The sequence below is a fragment of the Triturus cristatus genome, chromosome 3_2 (assembly GCF_964204655.1).
Source record: "Triturus cristatus chromosome 3_2, aTriCri1.1, whole genome shotgun sequence".
Classification (NCBI taxonomy): Eukaryota; Metazoa; Chordata; class Amphibia; order Caudata; family Salamandridae; genus Triturus; species Triturus cristatus.
In genome coordinates, this window is record NC_140584.1 from 956,528,232 (window position 1) to 956,549,253 (window position 21,022).

A 21,022-nucleotide genomic window follows, 5' to 3' on the forward strand; every position below is an offset into this window, starting at 1 on the left:
GCTGGTAATTCTTTATCCTCGATGGATGACTTTGGAGGAAAAAACAATATAGTTATAAAATTAGAACTAAACCGTGGCAAGATTAGAGTGCTGCATACATTATGTACAACTTCTCCTTTGTAAACCTGAGTAATACCCTGTCTTTAAGTAGAGAGTTGCGCCTTCATATGAAAGGGTTCTCCAATCCCGCAGATGCTCAAATTTGCCTGCCTCAGATATCTGTTATTCTAGCAGAATTTTTAAGTATAGGGTTGTCTCAATTGCAGTCCATGCTGAGATAGAAAACTGATAAGCCTTTGCACTTTTCAGGTCAGAATAGATAGTACTTGTTTAATCTTGTTTATTGCTGAAAAATGCTAAGAGCTCGTTTTTTCCCGGTCAAACGTCTGGCCGTGTTCAACCAGGCTTTCTGGATGTATTCAGTGGCAGATATTCTCCTCCCCTGTGCATCCCCCCCAGATGCAGATTTACAAAATTACACACTGCGCTCATTCATATGTGTATATATATCTGCCCATACCACAACGTGCTCCAAAGCCACTTGTTAAATTCAACAATCTGGAGTCCACATTAGGTTTCCATAGATTTATTGAAGCCCAGCACGGTACCTGCCTGCAGTCCAGGGAGCACAACTCCCAACCACCCCATCATTGTAGAGCCAGAGCCTTCAAGGCATGCACTGGCAGGAGAGTAGGATTAAAAACAAACACCATGCAGTTAAAGTACCCTACATAATATATAACACCACTGTAGGGTCTTAAAATCGCTATAGAAACCCCACATAAAATAAATTAATACAATAACATAGCATTGGAATGAGCCTGAGGTGTTTCCATGTTTTATTCTAAGTCTGACCTTGAATGAAGTCACTTTATTATGTTACATTATTCTTTTTCTTAATTTAAACAGTGTTGCAGGCCTTTAGCGTGGTTTGTTGCCCTTACGGAGTTTTTTCGGGATGCCAGAATATCATACATGGGAAGCCTGTGAAGTTTTAGTGTGTTGCCTTATTAACACTTTGGACTGTGAAGGCCAGCTCGGTTATTTTAAGCTCCCACTCTTTGCATTCTGGTACTTGTTGTTTTAATTTAAATGGTAGACTACAACTACTAGGTTGGAAAGTGAAGTAAGCTGAAAAGCCAGGAGATGCTCAACATTTCATTCTTGACATGGGATGGCCTGGAAACTGTCATTCTTGGAAAGCAGCTTTGCTCTGTAGAGGGCGTGCTCCAGGGGCGCCATGAGAAGCCTGCTAGACTGCCGAGTGATAGGATTGTGGTGTGTTAAATAAACCTCTGATTCAAACACCGTTAATAATTCATTGCGTATATGGGAGGGAAGCCCCAGTCCTCGCTGCTAAGGGTGAAAATGAAAAGCTGTTTGGGGGCCTGCCCTCCCTCTGGAGAGACGGGCTCTTTTCCAAATGAGTTTCCTGACAGTAGTAACACAGTGGGAGTACATTTGTATGTGGAAAGTCTGTAGCTTTACAACGGCCGGTCTTTAATGAAGATGTATTGCTAGTGACAAACTGGAGCAGTCTCCATTCTGTGTACCTACAGAAGAAAATGGAAATTACATCAGTGACGTCACTGGTGACATTGCATATCTCCTCATCACTGACGTTATCGATGACATCACTTAAGCCTCAGGCCAGTGCTCTTTATCAGATCATAATAGTTGCAGTGGAAGCACAGCCCCGTTTTCAAGATTTGTGGCCAGGGGGCTCTGGGGAGGGGGGCTTGACTGGCCCTCACCCTGAACTCTCAGCCGGCTGGGCCCAGGTGTAGGCTTTGGTTGGTGAGCGTGCGGCACGGCCAAGGGCCACCACCTACAGTCTGGGTCCAGTGAGCATGGTGGAAGGCTGCGCCCTGCAGGCAGCTGGTCAGGGCAGAGAGGGGAATTCCAGGTGCTTGTTTAACTAGGTCTTACCAAACCCTTAAAACTTCAAAACGAAACCGATTAAGAAGTCTGGTTCTCTACCAATATTGGCAAATATTCTCTGATAGAAAAAAAAATCCCTTGACTTTTTTTTTATTTGAGAGGCCATTAGGATTAACATAAAAACACAGAAACTTGCCGTGAGCTGTTCAACTAAAATTCTGCCGTCATAGATGACATGACGAATGACCCCCTCGATGATAAACTGACATGAATGCATTGCTTATCCGCTAGATATCTTTGCCACTGGGTTGCCCTTTCTTCTCTGTAAATTATTCACAAAGACTCTGGACAGCAGAAGCGGGCACATTGAAGGGATTTTCAACAACAACGACTGATCAGGATTGGTTTTTGTTGAAGGACAAAGTGACTACACTGGTCATTCTCCTTCCTTTTTCCTCCCGGACCATCTATATCCAGATAGAACATCATACATTAGGTCAGATATCCCTGAGTAAGTCCCTAAACATCTACTCGCGCTATTTTAAGAGAGGTGCGGTAATATACCCTGTTTGCTCTCCACGTCCTTCTTAATCTTTTCCCTGTCAGTCTGAAAAGACACCTTATCAGAGATGTGTAGTGGATGGAGACCACTAGAGCGGATTTATTAGTACCTCATTTTCAAATGACTTAAACAGAAATGGGTTGCATTATGAACCCTTCAATTCTCGTCAACTGGTTTCTGCGCTCCTCTTGCCCTTCCAGGGTTAGGACAGACCTCAGTCTGTCCATGCCCTAACTACTGGCCTTTCTCCCCGTCATTGTTATGGTGTTAGGAAAACTTAACATACACTAACTACACCTTATCTGTTGTGATGTACTAACAAGGGATTTTAACCTCTCACTCTGATCTCTTGACCTAAAAAAGTAAAGAAACAAAGATTAATGAGGGTCAGTGTTAGTTTGTAGACTGAGGACCCTACATTACATGCACTTATGCCTCCGTTCTGGTCACCGGTTCTTAAATTCATTTTTATCCCCGGATTCTGTTGTAAAATGGGACCTCTATCTGCTACCGAGAGGCTCCTCATAAACTTTTCTGCAAACTGTGAAAATCGGGAACACTGTGCACACACTTCCAACAGTGCCACTGCACATCCTGCTGCCCCCTGCAGATGTCTTGCAAGTTACAGTTGCCTTAGTGTGTTGTGCTGAGAATGGAAGTTACATATTAGGCCCCCCCCGAACATCCCGATGGATAAAAGTAACTTCTAAAGATAGAATTAGTAAAAAGGACGATAGACGGTGGCTAAGTATAGTCCCTTTCCTCTAACCGGCCGTTCTACCTGTAGCGTGCTCATGTACCTTCACCCTGCTGGAACAATGCTGTCTTGCTGAATATTTTGAAAGCAGAACAAACCGTGCTTTTTTAAAGTAAGGACGCAGTTGAGGCGGGGTAGCGTCGCCATGTAGCGCATTGGATGCTGCTGTGGCGCATCCTGAAGAGAAATGTTGTCATATTGTCATTGAGATTGCTCAATGCTGGTCTCTGGTGGCGCCTGATGACATGGTGGCATGCCTATGTGCAGTAGCCAACACTGGGTCTGTTGATCCTGCACACCTGAGGTACTCCGGGTATACTACCCGCTGCTCCTCTTGTTAGAGTAAAGGTTCTAGATTGTTCTCTTGTCGGTGGGTACACAGGTGTTTTGAACTACAATGGATAGTCTACATTAGACTGACAAGAAGCACATAGTATTTTTTCACATCAATAAAAACCAAGTTCTCAAGGATCTCTGCAATTTTGTATAGGTGATGCTGCGATGTGCCTTGGACATGCACTCGACAAAGGGATAAGAGACTTGTGTGAATAGAGACCAACGCCTTTGCCAAGGTTAGGCTCATTGTTCGCAAGGCACTATATTCCAAACTCTTCCATAAATCAGACTACATTATACTTTTTTTTTTTTTTTTTAACCAAAAGGTGTCATCTCCATGGCTGATAATGGTGAGATCAATGTTGCAGTGCTTGAGTTTCAAAGTTGCATGCGTGTATCTCGAGTACCTAGCAATACCATCGCAAGCTGGTTGTATTTAAATCCCCGCAATTGCTGCTGCTCCTTTAGGATCATTGTAAAGAAGGGGTCTTTTATGGGATTTAAGATTATGTTCCTCATTTCCTCTAGTACCTACAAGAGCTGAGGGTTGATATTTTGAACAGACGATTAGAAGTTGAATGCCACTGAGGAAATGCTCAAAACATTTAAGAGTATGCATATGTGGCACATGAGTAGCATCATCTTAAATACCAGTAAACTCCCCAACTGTAGCAGTTTTTTTACTATGTTTTTAACAAGTTGTTCACAAACAGCCATGAGCACCTGTTAATTCTTCTTTTGTTAATAAACTTAAAAGTAGTCAATTGCCCCCTTCAGACTTCTGAGTTGATGGACTTGTTTACAATGTTCTTGTTACATTGTTTAACAAGTTTTGCTTTGGAGCCATCGTCCGGAAATGACAAACTGTCTTTTTTCCGCAGAGGTTAACTTCTTTTTGCACTGATTGAATGACTTCATTTCAGAGGAGTCCCACTGAATCCTCTCCCCTCCACCCCGCCCTCCCACTTGATGCTTCTGGAAAGTAGTTGTGCAGTTATGGGTGTAATACCTAGATTTTGGGGAGTGCTGTTAGGAGACCTGGAAAACCGGTTAGATCGAGCCTTGCTGCTTCTTTATCCTATAGCTGGAGCCGATGAGTGGTTTGGGCTGTCAAGGTAACATTCAATAGGAAATCAAGTCCAAAGTATTTTAAATCTTACCACCATTCCTTGGAACACTTTTCTGCAACTCTTTAAGTACATGTAGTAGGGCAGCCTGAAAATATTTTTTTACATCTGGACTTGATAGAACTTATTTTAGTGTAGTCACTCATTCTCTAAGGGCTCTCGGAATTCTAATATGGAAGACCAATCATAATATATCTTTGTACCTTCTGCTGGATTTCTCTGGTGCTGGAACTGGCAGAGCGTGGAAGTGGGACTTCTTTTTGGAAAGAAAAGGGAAGGGAGCATGGAGACTCTTACTAGATTCTTATAGAAAGCCCTCACTCACCAACCTAGTTGGTGACATGCTTCATCATCGGGCCCCACCAGGAGAGGCCGAGTGCCTCCCTGGTGTGCTGCGACGCCAGAACTACTGCGGAGCTGTTTTTTTGGTAGTGATAGGTGAAGGTGTGGTAGAGTGGTTTAAAAATGTCTAAATTGTGTCCAAAATAACTTTATTAAGTGGCCAATCAGACACATTAGAAACAAAGTGTAGGAAAGGAGCTAAATAAATTGTTCAGCTGTTTCCCATTCAGTGGGGTCAACATGTTTCTGCCATCGCGGTGTGAATTACCTGGCATTCATCAGGACCTAAGAACTAAACCTCTGCGGTATGCGCGCACTAAGGCCCACCCTGACCTGAGGACGTGAAAGTGAAAAGTACGTGTTAAAAATGTGCAATTGATGAAAAATGGGTGGTTGCCATTTGATTTAGGGAAACCAGATTGCACGTTTGGTGTGAGAAATCTTCACACCATGGGTCTCGGGAGGGGGGGTGGTGGCGAGAATGGCACACCGCCCGCGTCGCTAGGCACCTGCTTGGAACCTGCGTGTGTCCCTCTGAAACCGTAAGATTTCATAATACATTAAGAAGCCTACTTTTCATTTTCCATTTAGCATCATTTTACACCACAGCTCCTTTTTAAATATTTGCACACCTCGGGTCTGAGGAAATATTTAATTGTTCGCTCCATTCCCACATTCCTTAATACAATAATTTCGTACACACCGCCCGCGAGTAATTGAGCGGTCTAGTCGAAAGGCACACGACCGGAAACAGTCACCCGTTTCATCCACTTCCGGGTCGGCGTAAGCAGTGCAGACACGGCGTCCTGCCTCCTCCCACATTTGGCGGCAAAATGACTAATTGGGTGCACTACTTCTAGAAGCTCCCTCGCGGTCTCAGTCTGTCGACGGAGCCACGATGAGGTGATTTTCGAGTGAGGCAGCATCCTGAATCGTGTAAGTACGGCATAGCCGGTGCAGAGATGTCAGTAGTTTTTGTCCTATTGGCCACCAGGATCCTGACTGCATCCTTTTTCACTTACAGAGTGCGATTACAGGCACGTTCGTCCCACAGCGGGGCGGGAAGACCCACATGCTATGACACCAGGGCCCTTTTGGTGTGTGAGGGGTATTTAAGGCACACCATGTGCTTCCCACCATTGTAGGTAATGCACATGACCTGTAATTTGTAACGTTCCTTTTTTGTACCTCCTGAGGGTGGATCCCATTTTTTATAATACATTGCAAGAGGAGGACGTATCCATCTCCAGTGTCCCTTTTGGACACTACCTCTTCACTCTCTATTTTCTTAAATAGAGATATTGCTACACAACGTCTTAAGGGCCCTCTGTGAGACTGGTCGAAATTGGTTCTCTGTGTGACACCTTTGTGACCAATGCGGCCAGGAATTTACATTGGCTAGCCTTTGCCACTGCAGCGTAAATCACTGCCCCTTCAAAAAGGTGGGTGAGTCGCAAAGGTAGGATGTATCCAAAGCCATAGAAAATGTGGGGTTGGGGGAACTTAACAAAACATCATCTTTTCAGCTGATACTTTGACGCACATGCCTCTGCATTAAATATATCTGATTCAGGGTGGTGGTTTAGGAGTGGTTAAGTCTGAGGGTTCTGGCTAAAATGCTTGTAAGGCTCCCAAGATCCTTATCGAAGAATGCCTTTTGTCCAGTACACACCAGCAGATGCAGTCGTCCCACGCAAAGCAAGCACAGCATAGGTAACAAACCGCAGTATAAGGCTCCAGAACCAGATACAAGAGGCAGCCGTAGTAAAATGTTTCTTCAGGCAGGCTTCGCTCTTACACAAAACAATCACAGCGTGCGTAGCAGCAGTGCAAGCTTCCTTCACACGAACACGTGGAGCCTAATCAACCGCACTGAAAGCGTTTCACACATAAAACAGTCAAAATATGAGGGATCATACCTGATCTTCATCTAATCTCTTTTCCAACCTAGCAAGTAAAGGATTTGTATGAAACAGGCCACTCTCCCACAGTTCTACTGGTGTGCACTTGTCAAGCTGACAGTGCAATTGTTGCACTTCTGTGCAAAGTGCCTGAAGCGGTGATGGAAGAAGATTGCAATGGTGTGCGACTCTAAATAACAAAAGGTTCTTAACAAGCATTTACAATGCAACGGTCTCGGCATTGTTAAAGTTAGAGCTATTGCCATTGCTCATGACAATGCCGTTTCTTTAAATGTTTTAAAAACAAAAAACATAAACAAAAATAATGTCATGAGCAATGCCAATAGCTCTAACTTTACCAATGCCGAAACCATTGCATTGTAAATGCTTGTTATCACATTAGGATTACAATAAAGATGTATAAAAATGAAGCTTCGTTTCGTGCAAACCGTTGTGGTAGAAAATTGGTTTAAAAATTCCTGACATAATAAAGTTGCAGTTTCCATTTTTACAACCCAGAAAATAAGTGGCCAGCGGCATATCGACCCCCACTCAATTTTGCTCAGTACCTGCAACATGTGTGCTTTCAAATGTTCCCTGCTGATTTAAGGTCTCTTCAACTAAGGTTTTCAGATCTTTTTATTGGCTTATGTAAAAGACAAATCGGCTTTCTTGCTGTGTACAGCTCACCTTTACTTATGCAGGCAGCCCTTCCCTACATGCCCCGACTTAAAACAGATCGTGAACCCTAGTAGTAGGCACTCTGCATTTGGGCGCTAGACGGAGGCAACTTAAAAATAAATCTTTGCGAGAAGTTCCCAACACCTGCCTCTAAAATTAGTCAATACGCCGTTCTGATTTCCGACTAACGTTACTTGTCCTTTATGCACTATATTTCTATGGGAGAGATTACCTCCACCAACCAGTCCTCTCTTTGACATGTCAACACACAAGAGGAGGTGGAGCGCGGAGAGTTGTCACTGGCGTGCGAAAACACATTTACTTACTTCCTACGTTGCAGATTGAAGCTCTAGCGTCGTGATCACAACAGCCGACTTGCAATGGCCTGAACTGTCACTCGCTAATACAGGACTGAAAAATCGACTTTATGACACAGGCATTGTTAATTCAACTACCCTGTTTGTTTTTCATCATATTAATGCGAGTAACCTCTATTTCACTTGACCATCAAGGTAACATAATAAAGTTAACTTAAACAAGCAATAATGTTAACTCATACCGTCAGCTCAGAGCTCACACGTGCGGGTAGCGACCACCTCCAATTTCCAAGGCGTCTAGTGTCACAAACATGGTCATAGCAATAGAAGAAAGACTGTAGCGGCTAATTGTAAGATCAAGCATGGAGGCGGAGGCAAGAGGTGCCCCGTTCTCTTCTCGTTCATTGAACTGCAGTGAGCCTAACTACCGCGCGCCATGGTAAAGAAAGTTGCAAGCAGGTAGAACTTACAAGATGGTACGTTCCACAGCGGCTTTTTCCCCACCCCTTTAAGGGGGGCTCGCGCTCCGCTCGTTGGTGCGTACCAACGCACGAGCCAGCTGGAGGGGCAGGGGCGAGGAATGAGGAGATTACTTCTTCAGTCTTTTGTCTCCGTGCCGAGTAGCTGATTGGCTATGTAAGCGGTCGAATCCAAGAGAGCCGGGGAGTACCGGCTCGACGCTCCGAAAGTAAAAGAGATAGCGTGTGTGCGCGGGAGCAACGCCGGGGCACCACCGCCTTTCTCCGAGGCACAGCAGAAAATGCCTCGGAGAAAGGGAGTGTCCTTATCGGATTGGGGGGCGTGTTTTGCTGTTGTCTCCTCCCTGAGACTTCTCGCAAAAAACACGCCCCCCGATCCGAAAAGGACGGGGCCTAATCGGAGTGACTGGACCTCTTCTCCAGTGGCTGGCCAGCATTTACGAGGCCAGCCAATGGAGAACAGGAGAGAAGAGGGGCGGGTGCAAGCCCCTCTTCTCAAAGTCACTCCAACTCATTAAATCTCGGAGCGAGACTGCGCAAGCGCAGCCTTTCGCAGCCGAGACCTAAAAAGGGGACGCACAGGAGGAGGGTGTTCTCCGGAAGCTTGTAGACTTCAGATGGGCACAGCACACTAGAACACTGAAACATTGTGCCACTTGGAAACACGTCACAATAAGCATTGGCAAAAACAATGTGCAAAGTCTATTGGCTTTGTCAACATTTTTAGACCTGTTGCACAGCAGTAAAGGCTGCTGGGAAACATGGCGTATGTTAAAGAAAATCACTATGACGCTGTCACGTCGTTGTGCTTTTTTAAGAACTTTAAGCCATGCTATGTCTAAATAACATTAATAAAATTGGATAGATGTTGCTCTCTCTTAAACCAATCACAGTCTGCAAAGCAGCAGTGCAAACTGGGTGAGGGGCGCAAGCTACTTAAGGAGGGGGGAAGAGGGAGGTGTGGGCAAGAGCACAGACGGTGGGAGGTGGGTAGGAGACTGGAGGGAGCGCGCAAAATCACAGATGGGAGGGGAGACGAATTGCAGACACATGCACTCTTATAGAGTAAATGAAGAAAAGTACAAAAAAAAAAAAAGTACATGTAGAAGCACGCAGCCAGTGGAAGGACACTGGCCCCAGAGAGGAAGGAGGAAGCAGGAGACACTGACTAATAAGAAGTAAGTAAACAAGAGTGACATCAAAGCCAACCAATGGTAAATAATGGCCGGACTTTAAGCCCCTTTACGCTTTTAGTCTACAAGAGATTTTGCAAGCGACAGTACATGTTCTGTCTGCAGGCAAAATCTAAAAAGGAAAGGTTTGAAGTACTCGGGTGATGGCAACGATTTTGCAAACTGATCACCTGGGGCCCAAAATCCTGCTTAGAAACTTGGTTAACGCCCCAGAAATGCCTTTGAAAACTGGACCTATGGTAGTCCAGCTCTTTGCAAGCTTGTTGGCAGGTGAAGCCTCTCACTTGGCTCTGCACACATCTCTGCTCACAGCAAGGACATTATCGCAGGTCTGGCTGCCAACTGCAGGCCCTGAATATTCATGCCATTGTCTGTACTAACATTGTGTGACAGAGCAGGCTTTGTCTGGGCTGAAGCAGAAAATGAAGGGAAAAAAAATGTTCCTCTGGAATTAGTCATGCTCTTTTTGCAACAGAAAGCCACTGAAGTCTAGAGAGCCCAGCAGAGGCTTGAATGTGGTTGCTTCGAATGTCTGCCTGAAATTCTTATATCGGATTCAGAGCTTTAGAAGAAAGAACTGAACGTTCCAGGCCCAGAGCTGCGAATGTGCTGCGTTCAACCTTAGAAAGATGGCAGTAGCCTGCGAATCGAGGTAATGCGTGCTCCAAACCGGGATCTCACCGCGCCAACATGCAATAACCCTTCTTTCGTGATTCGTCAACCCCCATTGAAGAGGACAGCAGTACACATGAACAGACCGTTTTTAAATGGATGCAAAACCTTAGTAACAGGGTAACCACAGATAAGTAATTAGACAACAAATTGACTCGCTTTTGTTTTTATGTGTGTGATTTTTATCTTGGACTTGGCCCAGCCAGACACACAGCCTTGTAAATGCTGCTTGGAGCATGTGCATAGAGTAAGCAGAGTTCTAGGCGTACTGTAAGCGTTACACCATCTTTGGACCTTTTAATTTTACTAAAAGTAGGTTTATAATATTTGTACCATTAGGAACATTCAGCAAGCCCTCCTCATCCTTTGACATGTTATTATGTCTTTCCCAATTTTCGTCTGCCCACTGCAGCATGGAGCAATTGTTCAGCTCACTTCTGCCATTGGCTAATTTCACTGGATGTCACTGCATTTTGCCCTTTCTCATGGAGAACACCCACACACAAAGTAGTTCTTACAAATGCTAGCGACTGCTGTAGTAGCAATTTGTGCTTTGAGACCAAAAATATAGTTTCACTTTTAGCCTACACTCCTGTTGTTGTATTTTTAGATTACTGAGTGCTCAGCAGCTTCCCCAACATTTTTTTCTAGCAGGCATTGGCAATGCCAATAGGTCTTGCTTTAAAGGAATGTTGTATTTTAATGCGAAGCATTACAAGTAGATAGCATGGGAATTAATCTGTATTTGTGTGGAAGCAAAGAACTGTAAAATAATATTGATGTAGGTTAAAGGTCGCATGACCGTTGCACTGTCAAGCCAGACCTAAAAATCCATGTAAGCTAATGACTTCCCTCCTCCCATCAGTGCTGCTGTCAGAGAAAAACAGCAAATTATCTAGTTAACTAAGACACTAATGGCATTACAATGGCATGTGTGTGCCCCTGAACGTTCAAGCTTAGGCAGCTGGATAAATAAAGAAAACGATCACAACTGCGTGGAGGGCAAGCACTTTTTTGTGGAAGCACACCACTTCTGCCCAATCAAAATATGTTTTCCGGGTTCCCAACATGTGGGCGGAGCCAAAGCACCTCTTGGGGATTCTCACATAATTGTTTGGCGACAGCTGCACTGTCAAACCAGACCAAAAAAACCATAACCCAACAAATGAAGCATTGACTAAGCCAAAATACTCAAAACCAACGCTAGACTTAAATGCTTTGCCAGTGCTTGTTGTATTAGGATTATAGTGTACGCAAACAGATTAAAAACACAGCACTGATTATTTTATATGCTCATTGCAGGCAGATTGTAAACACAGCACAATTTGTTGCATGTGCTTAGTGCGTCAGGCCACTGACCACACATGAATACTGCACTACTTACTCCATGCGCTTAATATAGGTAGACCCACAATAGCCGTGTGGAACAGCATTAGATTTGTTTCATGCTCTTGAAGAGGGAAGGTAGGCCCATCTGGATCCAGGTATGCTAAAACTCTTTGGAGCATGTCCACATTTGTAAAGTTCTAAGAAGCCTTTACAGTTTCTAGCTATGGAGAGCGCCCTTTGAAGCGGAATTGCAAAGACCATAAACCAACTGTCTGATGTTTGCTGGCGTTTGATTGTGTGAGATTAGTGTTTGTGTAGATTAATGTGAAGGTAAATCACATTCGATCCTGCAAGCTTGCTGTAGAGTTTTATGGGTGGGGGCGTGAAAGAATTCATGTTTTCCTGTATTGCGTGGCCGGCCAGTTGTCCATCTGTCGGGATAGGGTGTACTCTAACAACGCATTGCAATTCCCGTATTTCATTTTGGTGAAGGAGCATTTTGTCTATACTAGATTTATCAGTGTTTCTATGGTCACTGTGGTGCATGACAGTGCTGTTGGGTCTATTATATATGCGATTGATGCTGTGTTGAGTGTATGAGTATGTTAGGACTCTCTCGAACACGTTCTTGTGCTGATTGTGAGCATCTTGGGCTGGGGTGATGTGGGCATCCTAAAAGGGACTGTTTTCTAAGGCAGACCATGTGTAAGTATGTCCAGCACGGGTGGGGTGAGGAAGAGTCAATATTTTATGAAAAAGTATACTGTGTAACATGATAGACCTACTTCACACCAGAGGTTGCTTTTAGCTTGTCTGTAGATGCCGTCTGTAACCCAGCCTCTCTAAAGGCATCTTTTCCAGGAACGTAATTCTATATGATTTGAATGTAATCGGTAGTATACAATTCTCTCAGAAATCTAGGGTTTAGAACCCACACCACTTGCCCCTTGTGTCAGGTCATGTCTTCTGGGACTTTGTAACCACAGGGCACTAGATACTAAAGCTAGTTGAATAAGTTTCAAAGGAGCTTCATTTTGGCCTTCACTTCTTAAGGTAGTGAAATTGAATGGTCAAGGCTTATATTTGGAGGGCAGTGTGGGAAGAACAAGTTCAGGAAGCATATGCATCACTTACAAGAAATAGTACTGTTATTCCTTCTATGACACACTCTGATCAGTCACTCAGACATGTACACATTCTCACGCACCCCTCATTCAAACTCAAGCATTTCACACAGTCACTCACACACTCAAGACTACGCACCCCACTTGCTTTCTCTCACTGACGCTCCCCCCACAACTAGCATCTTTTCATTCGTCGCTTGCACCATCCCAACTGCCCTTGATGGTACTAAGGCTGCTGTCCCCAGTTGTGGTCCATTAGCAGAGGCGTGATCCCCCTACACCAGTATGTGGGCCACCGGTGCCTTATACCAGCTCTGAAGCATGTGTTGTCACCCTGGTAGACATGCAATAATTCCCTGTTACATACCAGAAGAGAACCTAGGAAAGAGAAATAGGCACTGGGAAAGGGACGGTGGGACTGCGGCTATCCTCAGAACTGGTACAGACTAACCACTGAACACACTGTCCAGAGAGTTCAATCACAAGATGCTGCTACTTCAAGGGTCAAGGGAAGTGAGAATGTGTATGTGATGTATGACCCTGTTGAGATCACTAGGGAAAAATATTTTCTATAAACTGTAAAGACTCTCGAAGTTGCATCATGTGCATAAACCCTTTAGTACTGAGGATTTGACAAAACCCCCTACTACCATATTCCACCTAATTTTTTGGTATTTACTGCAGTTGTCACTTAAGCGTTCATATCTGTTTTCAAGAAAAGACAGCCAGGCCAAATTTAAGTACTTTTTACCCAAGAGGGACCTGAGAAAATAGCCAAAATGTAGCAAACTGTTTTTGAAAAATGGGGAAAAAAATGTTGTGAATGAACGATTTGTTCTCTCTAACTAGTATCAACAAAACCTTTGCTGTGCTGACTTTGCCTTCTTCCCAGCTTTCAGGAACAGTCAAAGTGGTAATCAGTATTTCCTATCATTGTGGTTTCTACCTGCTTGCAGTTTGTAGGGAAAAGTGGCAAGAAACCAATGGGTGTACCTGGGAAGCTGCACATTTCTGAAAAGTAGACAAAACAAATAAGTTACTTACCTTTGGAAATGCTCTTTATGGAAGAGAGACTATTCAGTCCCAAATTCGTCACCATTTGAATATTCCTAGGTGTGAGCACCATGTGACTCTCTGTTGACTTGTTACATTCAGAAAAGGATGCAGAGCCTACATATACGCCACTCCAGTGTGCTGATGTTTCTTTTGAGTGTTTTGCAGATGTCAGTTGCCCTTGAGAGTCTCTGAGGCCCCACACACAGGGCCACAAAAGCAAATTGGTGTAACCAGTGTGCAGATTCCTAGACTTGGGATCTAGTTGTCTTTTTTCATAAGTGAGTATTTGGCTGGACATTTATTTATTTGCTGCAGTATGCATTTTGAGCTGAGAGACTGTGTTCGTTAATCTGAATCCACTCACCTCTGCTCCAACGAGGGAGCGAGCCTTCGACTGCTTGAAGTGCAGAAGAGGTACTTAGCCCAGGTACGTACATTTCACAGTAGGCAGGGGCCCGTTACATCAGGGTTGAAAGCCTCAACCCCTCTTCTGGACAGGCCTCAAAAGCAAATCTCAGGCTGGATGCCTTTTTAACTAACCCCCTCTGTTTTTTCTGCCCTGCTCTCTGTTCAGGGTTGAAAAGTACAGGACACGAATGTGGGAAGTAATTATGTGCATGTTTTATAGAATAGGAATGCGGGTCAGGTTACATCACACTGCGGTAATGAAAATGTATATTGTCGAACATTTGCCATTAAAATATGTATGTTAAAATATGAATGTAAAACTTTGGTTTAATTTTGCAGGACATCTGAATCGGCCAAGCTGGGAAAGTGAACATCCGACGGGAGAGTCACCTTAATGTCTACCTCTTGACAATGGAAGTGTGAGCGATAACCAGTCCAATGAGTTCAAGAAGCCACAGTTACCTCCAGAGGACCTTCCTGCCTCCCCGTCTGGTTTCCGATGGGTCACTTGGGGGCATTGCAGAGATCACCTCTTCTCTTTACCTTGGTAGGGGGAGTGTGGCTTCCAACCGAACTCTGCTACTGTCCCGGGGCATCACCTGCATCATCAATGCCACCATTGAGATCCCAAACTTTAACTGGCCCCAGTTTGAATATGTAAAGGCCCCATTGGCGGACATGCCTCATGCTCCAATTTCTTTATATTTTGACAGCGTTGCTGATAAGATCCACAGCATAGCCCGGAAACATGGTGCCACTCTGGTACACTGTGCCGCGGGAGTGAGTCGATCTGCCTCGCTCTGTATCGCCTATCTTATGAAATACCACAAGGTGACCCTAGTGCAGGCCTACAACTGGGTCAAGGCAAGGCGGCCCGTCATCAGACCCAACGTGGGATTCTGGAAGCAGCTGATAGACTACGAGCGCAAACTGTTTGGACAGAGTACTGTAAAAATGGTACACACACCATATGGTGTTATGCCAGACATTTACGAGAAAGAGAGGAGGAGCGTCTTCCCTTACTGGGGGATTTAACACACTTGCCCCTTTCTCACAAGAGCACGCAGAAGAGAGATCCTTTAGATAAGATTGGTCTGTGAGGGCAACTTACGCATGGAGCATTGTATGAAATGTAAGCAGGTCAAAGAGCCCAAACAGATGCAGTTGGGTTTTTAGACAACACTAAGATCTGATAGAGCCGCAGCGTGTCAGAAAAGTGGCAGATTTGTTCTCTCAACAATTCCCGCAACTACTCGGCAAGTGATAAAACATTGGCAAGAACAACATTGCAGAGCCTGTGCAAATGTCGGGCACTGGTCAACATTTTTTGGTAAAGTAGCTTCAGTAGACTGCGATAAGACTCTTGAAACCTTCCACCAATAGTATAAATCTGACTCAACTGGCTGTCGTCTTCAGTCATAAGATAGGGGAGGGGGCTCAATGGATTGGCATGAGGCTATGACTTCCAGCTGGATCTCTAGTTGTAACCTGTAATAGGCTTCTGGCAGCGGCAACGCCTTACTCTTGAGTTGGTATCCTCAACGTTGCTGACGGGTGTCCTCTTCACACAAGCAGTGGATGCCAAAGTTGACAGGCTTGACCTAGAGACCAAGGTTTGACTGAGTAGAGTCGGACCTATTTTCTCGCCAGCCTCAGTAGTTGATGCACATTGGTGGGCAGCATGAAGAGGCAAGCACTGCTAAGGAGGACCTCCACCTCTCTCCATACAGCGCTTTTCACGAGCAGTAAATTCACATTCTGCACACACTTATCTAGAGGGTGGGGGGGGGGGGAGTTTGTGTGCACTGGACAAAAACAGCTATTCATTACCAGCCTTTATTTATTAAGTATTTTTGCGAGCCTTTGGTTTTGTGAAGTAAGGCGCCCCAAATACTAACAAAGTAACCATAAACCTACCCACCCAACACAGGCCACGTGTCAGCCATCTTTGTCCATAAAGGGTGCTGGTTGAATAGTCTGAGCGCACACTTCAGTCCGGCAAGCAGTCCGGATGGATTTAGTTTCGGGGATGGAAGGCCTATGGTTCCCTCGTAGCGGAGAGTATCATGACCCACCAGTCTGGCATGCAGCCAGCCTGAGGGGCTCTTCAGTAGCGGTGGAGCGGCTTCCCCTGCCGCAGTCCTGGCTCGCCTCCTCTCTTCTGGCGGGGTGCGTGTCAGGGCACTGCCTGTGCATGTCAGACTCTGCCTGCTACACTCCATCGTGCTGCTGCCTGCAGGTATCATCTTATTGTACCACTCGATATGCTCACGATTGCTTTCCCAGTAACAGCTGTCACTTCGAAGAACATTGCCGCACCTCCATACACAGAGATGTAAACAAAAGAGAAATAGCCACCTCTAATTTGCTGGAAACCAAAACCCTTCTCTGTGGTTAATAATGGTAACTAGGCCAACATCCCTGGCAAAGCTTTGTTTTTTAATGCACACACTTTCTGATCTGAAATTTGCTATCTAATGTGACTTCGAGATATTATTAGCTATGCTAAGCCATGTTTCCTTTTCTGCACTGCTTCGCTACAGGGTGCTTTACCAAATGAGGCACAAAAACACAAGACCGTTGACAGGATACTATTGGGCTGTAGAGATAGATAGGCGGGCATGTAAGTAGATTGTGAGGTATCCTGAGGCGGGGACTGTGAAAGGCTAGCTGGGCTTCAAAAGCCAGCCACGGATCAGATTATGGTTGTTCAGTAACTTCTTCATGTCCTTATAGCCCTGTATGTCTCTACATTGTAGGATGGAACTATTCTAATCACTGAAAAAGTAGCCTACCTGTTACCGACGTCACAGTCCCTTTTTTCGTAAATGTGGCCTCTCTAGCCAACGACTGAAAACCTGGAATTAATCTTTGCAAAGTGAAAAACTGGGTAAATGCGAAAATGTAAACAAACCATTTAGAGGGTCTTTCTGCACAAGTGTACGACAACATCTTAGATAAAGCAGAGAAAGGCACACACACAATTTAGCCACATATATTTTAATATTTATAAACCAACCCACAAATGTTATCTTGGGTATGTTATATGTTTTTGTTGTATTAAAAAAACCCATAATTAACAGGTAACTATGAAATATTTCACAGCAGCCTGTGAAATACAGATTTCCTCATGATAATGACTGCCCCAAACCACTCTGTAGAGCTTTAACTTTGGGAGATGTGGCGCAACGGACAGAGCTGCCGACTTTGGAGCTGGGGATCCAGCTTCAAGTCTCTGCGTTAGCTCAACATCTGGTGATTCTGGGCAAATCACTTAATGTCCCTGTGCCTATGGACAGCACCTAGACACCCTCATGGGTAATTAGCTGTGCTATACAAATCCAAGAATTATTATTAACTTTGTCTGGGCAACTAGTATTATGCAGCATGGAGGACAAAATGATGCGACAAAAATGCAAAGTATGCAGCACATTCTGCTATTATTTTCATCCCTCTGAGATAAAATATTTTTGGTGTAATCTGCGAAGTATATGCTGCAGCCACAGAATCTCCTAAATCTACTGACCCTGGCATTCCTCATGTTTTTTTTTTTTTAATCGATGCCTTCAAGAAGCTAAACACCAAAAGCATTCTAATGCCAGTCAGTTCACATTGTGTGAGGTACTTAAAAGAAAACAGGCTTTTCAAGCTAACTATCCCAAAAAAACATGTTACAGAACATACAGAACCAGTACCATGGCATCTGATCCTATGTTGCCATCTCGAGGTTCTGGTGACCCATACAAACAATATAGATATTAGAGAGGTGGAGAAAGAGGGCGCGTGCGCTCAAGGGACACCGCGGACTGTCTTGACTCCAGTCACCAGTAAAACTGCAACCTTGTTGTCACAGCCATAACCTCTTAAGTTGCACTGTTTGGGCACCTACTGGAGGTTTTTGTCTTTTCCTGCTTTACCATCTTGCAACCTCAAAGATGTAGCTATTCAAAGAATAAAACATGGCTTGCAATATGCTATAGAAAAGGTACTCCCCTTGATCATGAGCACAATATACAGACTCGTCACACCTGCTTCCTGAAGCTGGTTAATAAGGACTTCTACCATAAAGTCAAGGCATGAGCAAATGCAGTGAGTCAGCAGATTTTCCAAAGGAGCCCTCATCACTTCTTGCTTTAAGTGATTCCAAACAAAAGCCGAGAGCGTGGCCAAAATCGAAGCACAGCAGATTTTTGTGCGTCTGTCAGCCGGTGGATTTGCATTGATCACTGCGCCTAAGAAGCTCTGCACTGAGCTTTCCAATTTTTTTCTTTATGACAAACTCAAGTCTCCTCTTTTATTTCAGTCACACCCCCAAGGATGCAGCTACTGTATCCTCCCTTGACTCCCCCGCACCCCCTGCTGCTCTCACGCATTCAAGAGGTCTGACAGGCCAGTTACTCCCCCGCACCACGGGTCTATGAATCGGTGCTTGCTTCAAATAGCATTGCTCCAGTCTTTCAGAGCTGCAAGTCATCCATTTGGAAGCAGACAATTGTGATTGTAATATACAGACAAATGTGGATTCCTGTGTGCAGGGCCGGACTGGCCGTAGCGGGCACCAGGCAATACCCCGGTGCGCCGCAGGGGTGGGGGGCGGTTTTGCACGCCTGGGGGGACGTTTTTGCAGCATAATCGGCCCTGTAACAAAACCGGCCGCACCCTCAATCCCCAGTGGGGGGTGGCCGAGCACTTTGCCAGGGCCGGTTTTGGTTCCCAGTCCGGCCCTTCCTGTGTGCATGCTGAGTATTGCATCTTCTCACTGTTAGTCTCCCTCCAAGATTGTGAGTGCTTTCAGCTGAGCGCCCTCACAGTTCCTGAATCCCCTTCCAGCTATCATACAGAATCCGTACTTATGTCTGCCCTTATGACCTTTGAAGCAAACAGTTGTGCCCCACCCCCTCATTCTTTTAGACCTTCGCGGCTTTGGACTACCACTCCACCATTTTGCAATATCTAACTTGATTTACATCCTTTGTCTGGTAAAGCACCCAGGCTATTTTCATCACTCCTGTCCATTCTGCTTTCAGTCTACTCCTGTGAATCCATTAGTGACGCTGGCCTCCATTTTTTCTTCTGCAACGCTGATGACACCTAACTCCTTATTTGGTTGGATAACTAGGTGGCCACCATTCACACTTATTATTATTATTTTTTTTTTACAAGTGTGTCCCATGTTGATTCTTACGTGGATGAGCCTTAACAGGCTCTTGATGAATACTGGCAAAAAAGAGGTGCTTTTGTTGAGGGCTCCCACCACTTTCTAGTTTGATGCCTTGTGACCAGCCTCACGGTTCCATTAACTTCCACAGTGGTCCCTTAGCACAAGAACAGACATTTGCTCCATGATTATAACTTTAGACTAATTTGAGATTTTCACAATTCAAGCGGTTACATTTTGTTGCTTGTGTATGTGCTACCTAATCTATTCTTCTTGTGGTGGAGTCTACTAAAAATGGTAGAAAGTTGTCTTCAACCTGTTGTATTTAAGATAACGTTAAGTTTCAACTAACTAAAGACAAAACTCTAGTCAATATTTCCAGCAACCTTCATATGTTTTAAAGGATTCAATACAGCCATGGATACCACTGGCCCCATCCCATAGACCGTTCCATTTCTGGAAGTTGGGCAGAGTCCCTCAGAGGAAGGTGACAAAATAGGGTCTGGCTTAGTCAACTGTGTGGTGCTCCGTGTATAAATATTTTATATCACACAATGGAGTACGGTACTGTAAAAACAAAATTAAAAAAATGTGAAACCAATCTTACATTCAGTTTCAATGTGCATCTTCCGAATTCAGAACGGAATAAGCAGTGTTAAATTTGAGCCTGTGGTTTCCGGTGCTCGGCCCCAGCCCTTAATTGTCAACATCGGTGCTTGTGACAGTCTGCCACAAGGTGGCGCTGTCAGGCTAATTTAGAGATGACCACAACAACAGTTAATTATTAATTAAATATACCTTACAAATTACTATTACCTGCCGCCTAAGCCATTCTATAACTATGGGGGCCTGGAATAGTCCAAAAAGTCACACTTGTAGTGGTTCATAGTTATGTTGTTACTATCATTGGCAGCATGGCAGGGAAATGGGTGGTGCAGTGGCCTCCTGACGAGAGCACTGGCACATATATATATAGATATATCTTTTTTTTTACATATTAAGCACTGGGAATAGGGGTAAGATTAAAGTTGCAATGTCAGTCGCTCTTTATGTCGAGTTCCATATTTAATCACAGCCAGACAGATATCAAAAATGCTATCTACTGGTCTCCACTGACTTGTTTCCAAGCCACAGACTGGTGCACAATGGGAGGACAAGGGGCAGTAACTACCATTACCAAGTGAATGTCACTCATCCTCAGGTCAGTCACAGTGCTGTGCATACACTGTACGCTATAAATTCGGAGCAGTGTTTTACCACTGTCTACTGGCTGTATCGTGAGAAGTCCAGTTGGCTGCCCAGCTCTTAACATTCCAGTGAAATGCTAATGTTGAAGGGTATGAGCTCATAAAAAGAAGATGACACTGTTTTATTTGAAGTGTTTTATCTTGTGCCAGACGTTGCATTGCAAAAAATGTTTTTGTGCAATATGTAGTCATGTATAGTATCACATGCGGTTAGTGCACGTAAAGTACATGTATCACATGCGGTTAGTGCACGTAAAGTACAACTTCTTTATAGGTTGTTCAGACTTCCTAGAAAAATACGGACATTACAGGATACAGCTGTGGTGGCTTGTTTTAAGAGGTCCCCTAAAAAGTAGATTGTAAGTTTGAGCTCCAGAGGTAAAGCAAAATAAATTTCACCATGGCTTTGCCATTTCAGTTCCTCCTGGCATATGGTCTTGTGTTTGGCTGAT

The 21,022-nt window shown here is 44.5% G+C and overlaps 1 protein-coding gene across 2 annotated transcripts in view; it reads left to right on the top strand.

Moving 5' to 3' along the window:
- The window catches only part of DUSP14 (dual specificity phosphatase 14), a 146,906-nt gene extending 130,971 nt beyond the window's left edge, over window positions 1-15,935 (top strand). For both annotated transcript variants that reach the window (XM_085649484.1, XM_085649483.1), the window contains exon 2: window positions 14,505-15,935. In XM_085649484.1, coding sequence (XP_085505610.1) covers window positions 14,604-15,200 — 597 coding nt within the window. In that variant the 5' untranslated portion in view covers window positions 14,505-14,603 and the 3' untranslated portion in view covers window positions 15,201-15,935. The remainder of the gene's footprint in view (window positions 1-14,504) is intronic.
- Window positions 15,936-21,022: the final 5,087 nt, after the last annotated feature.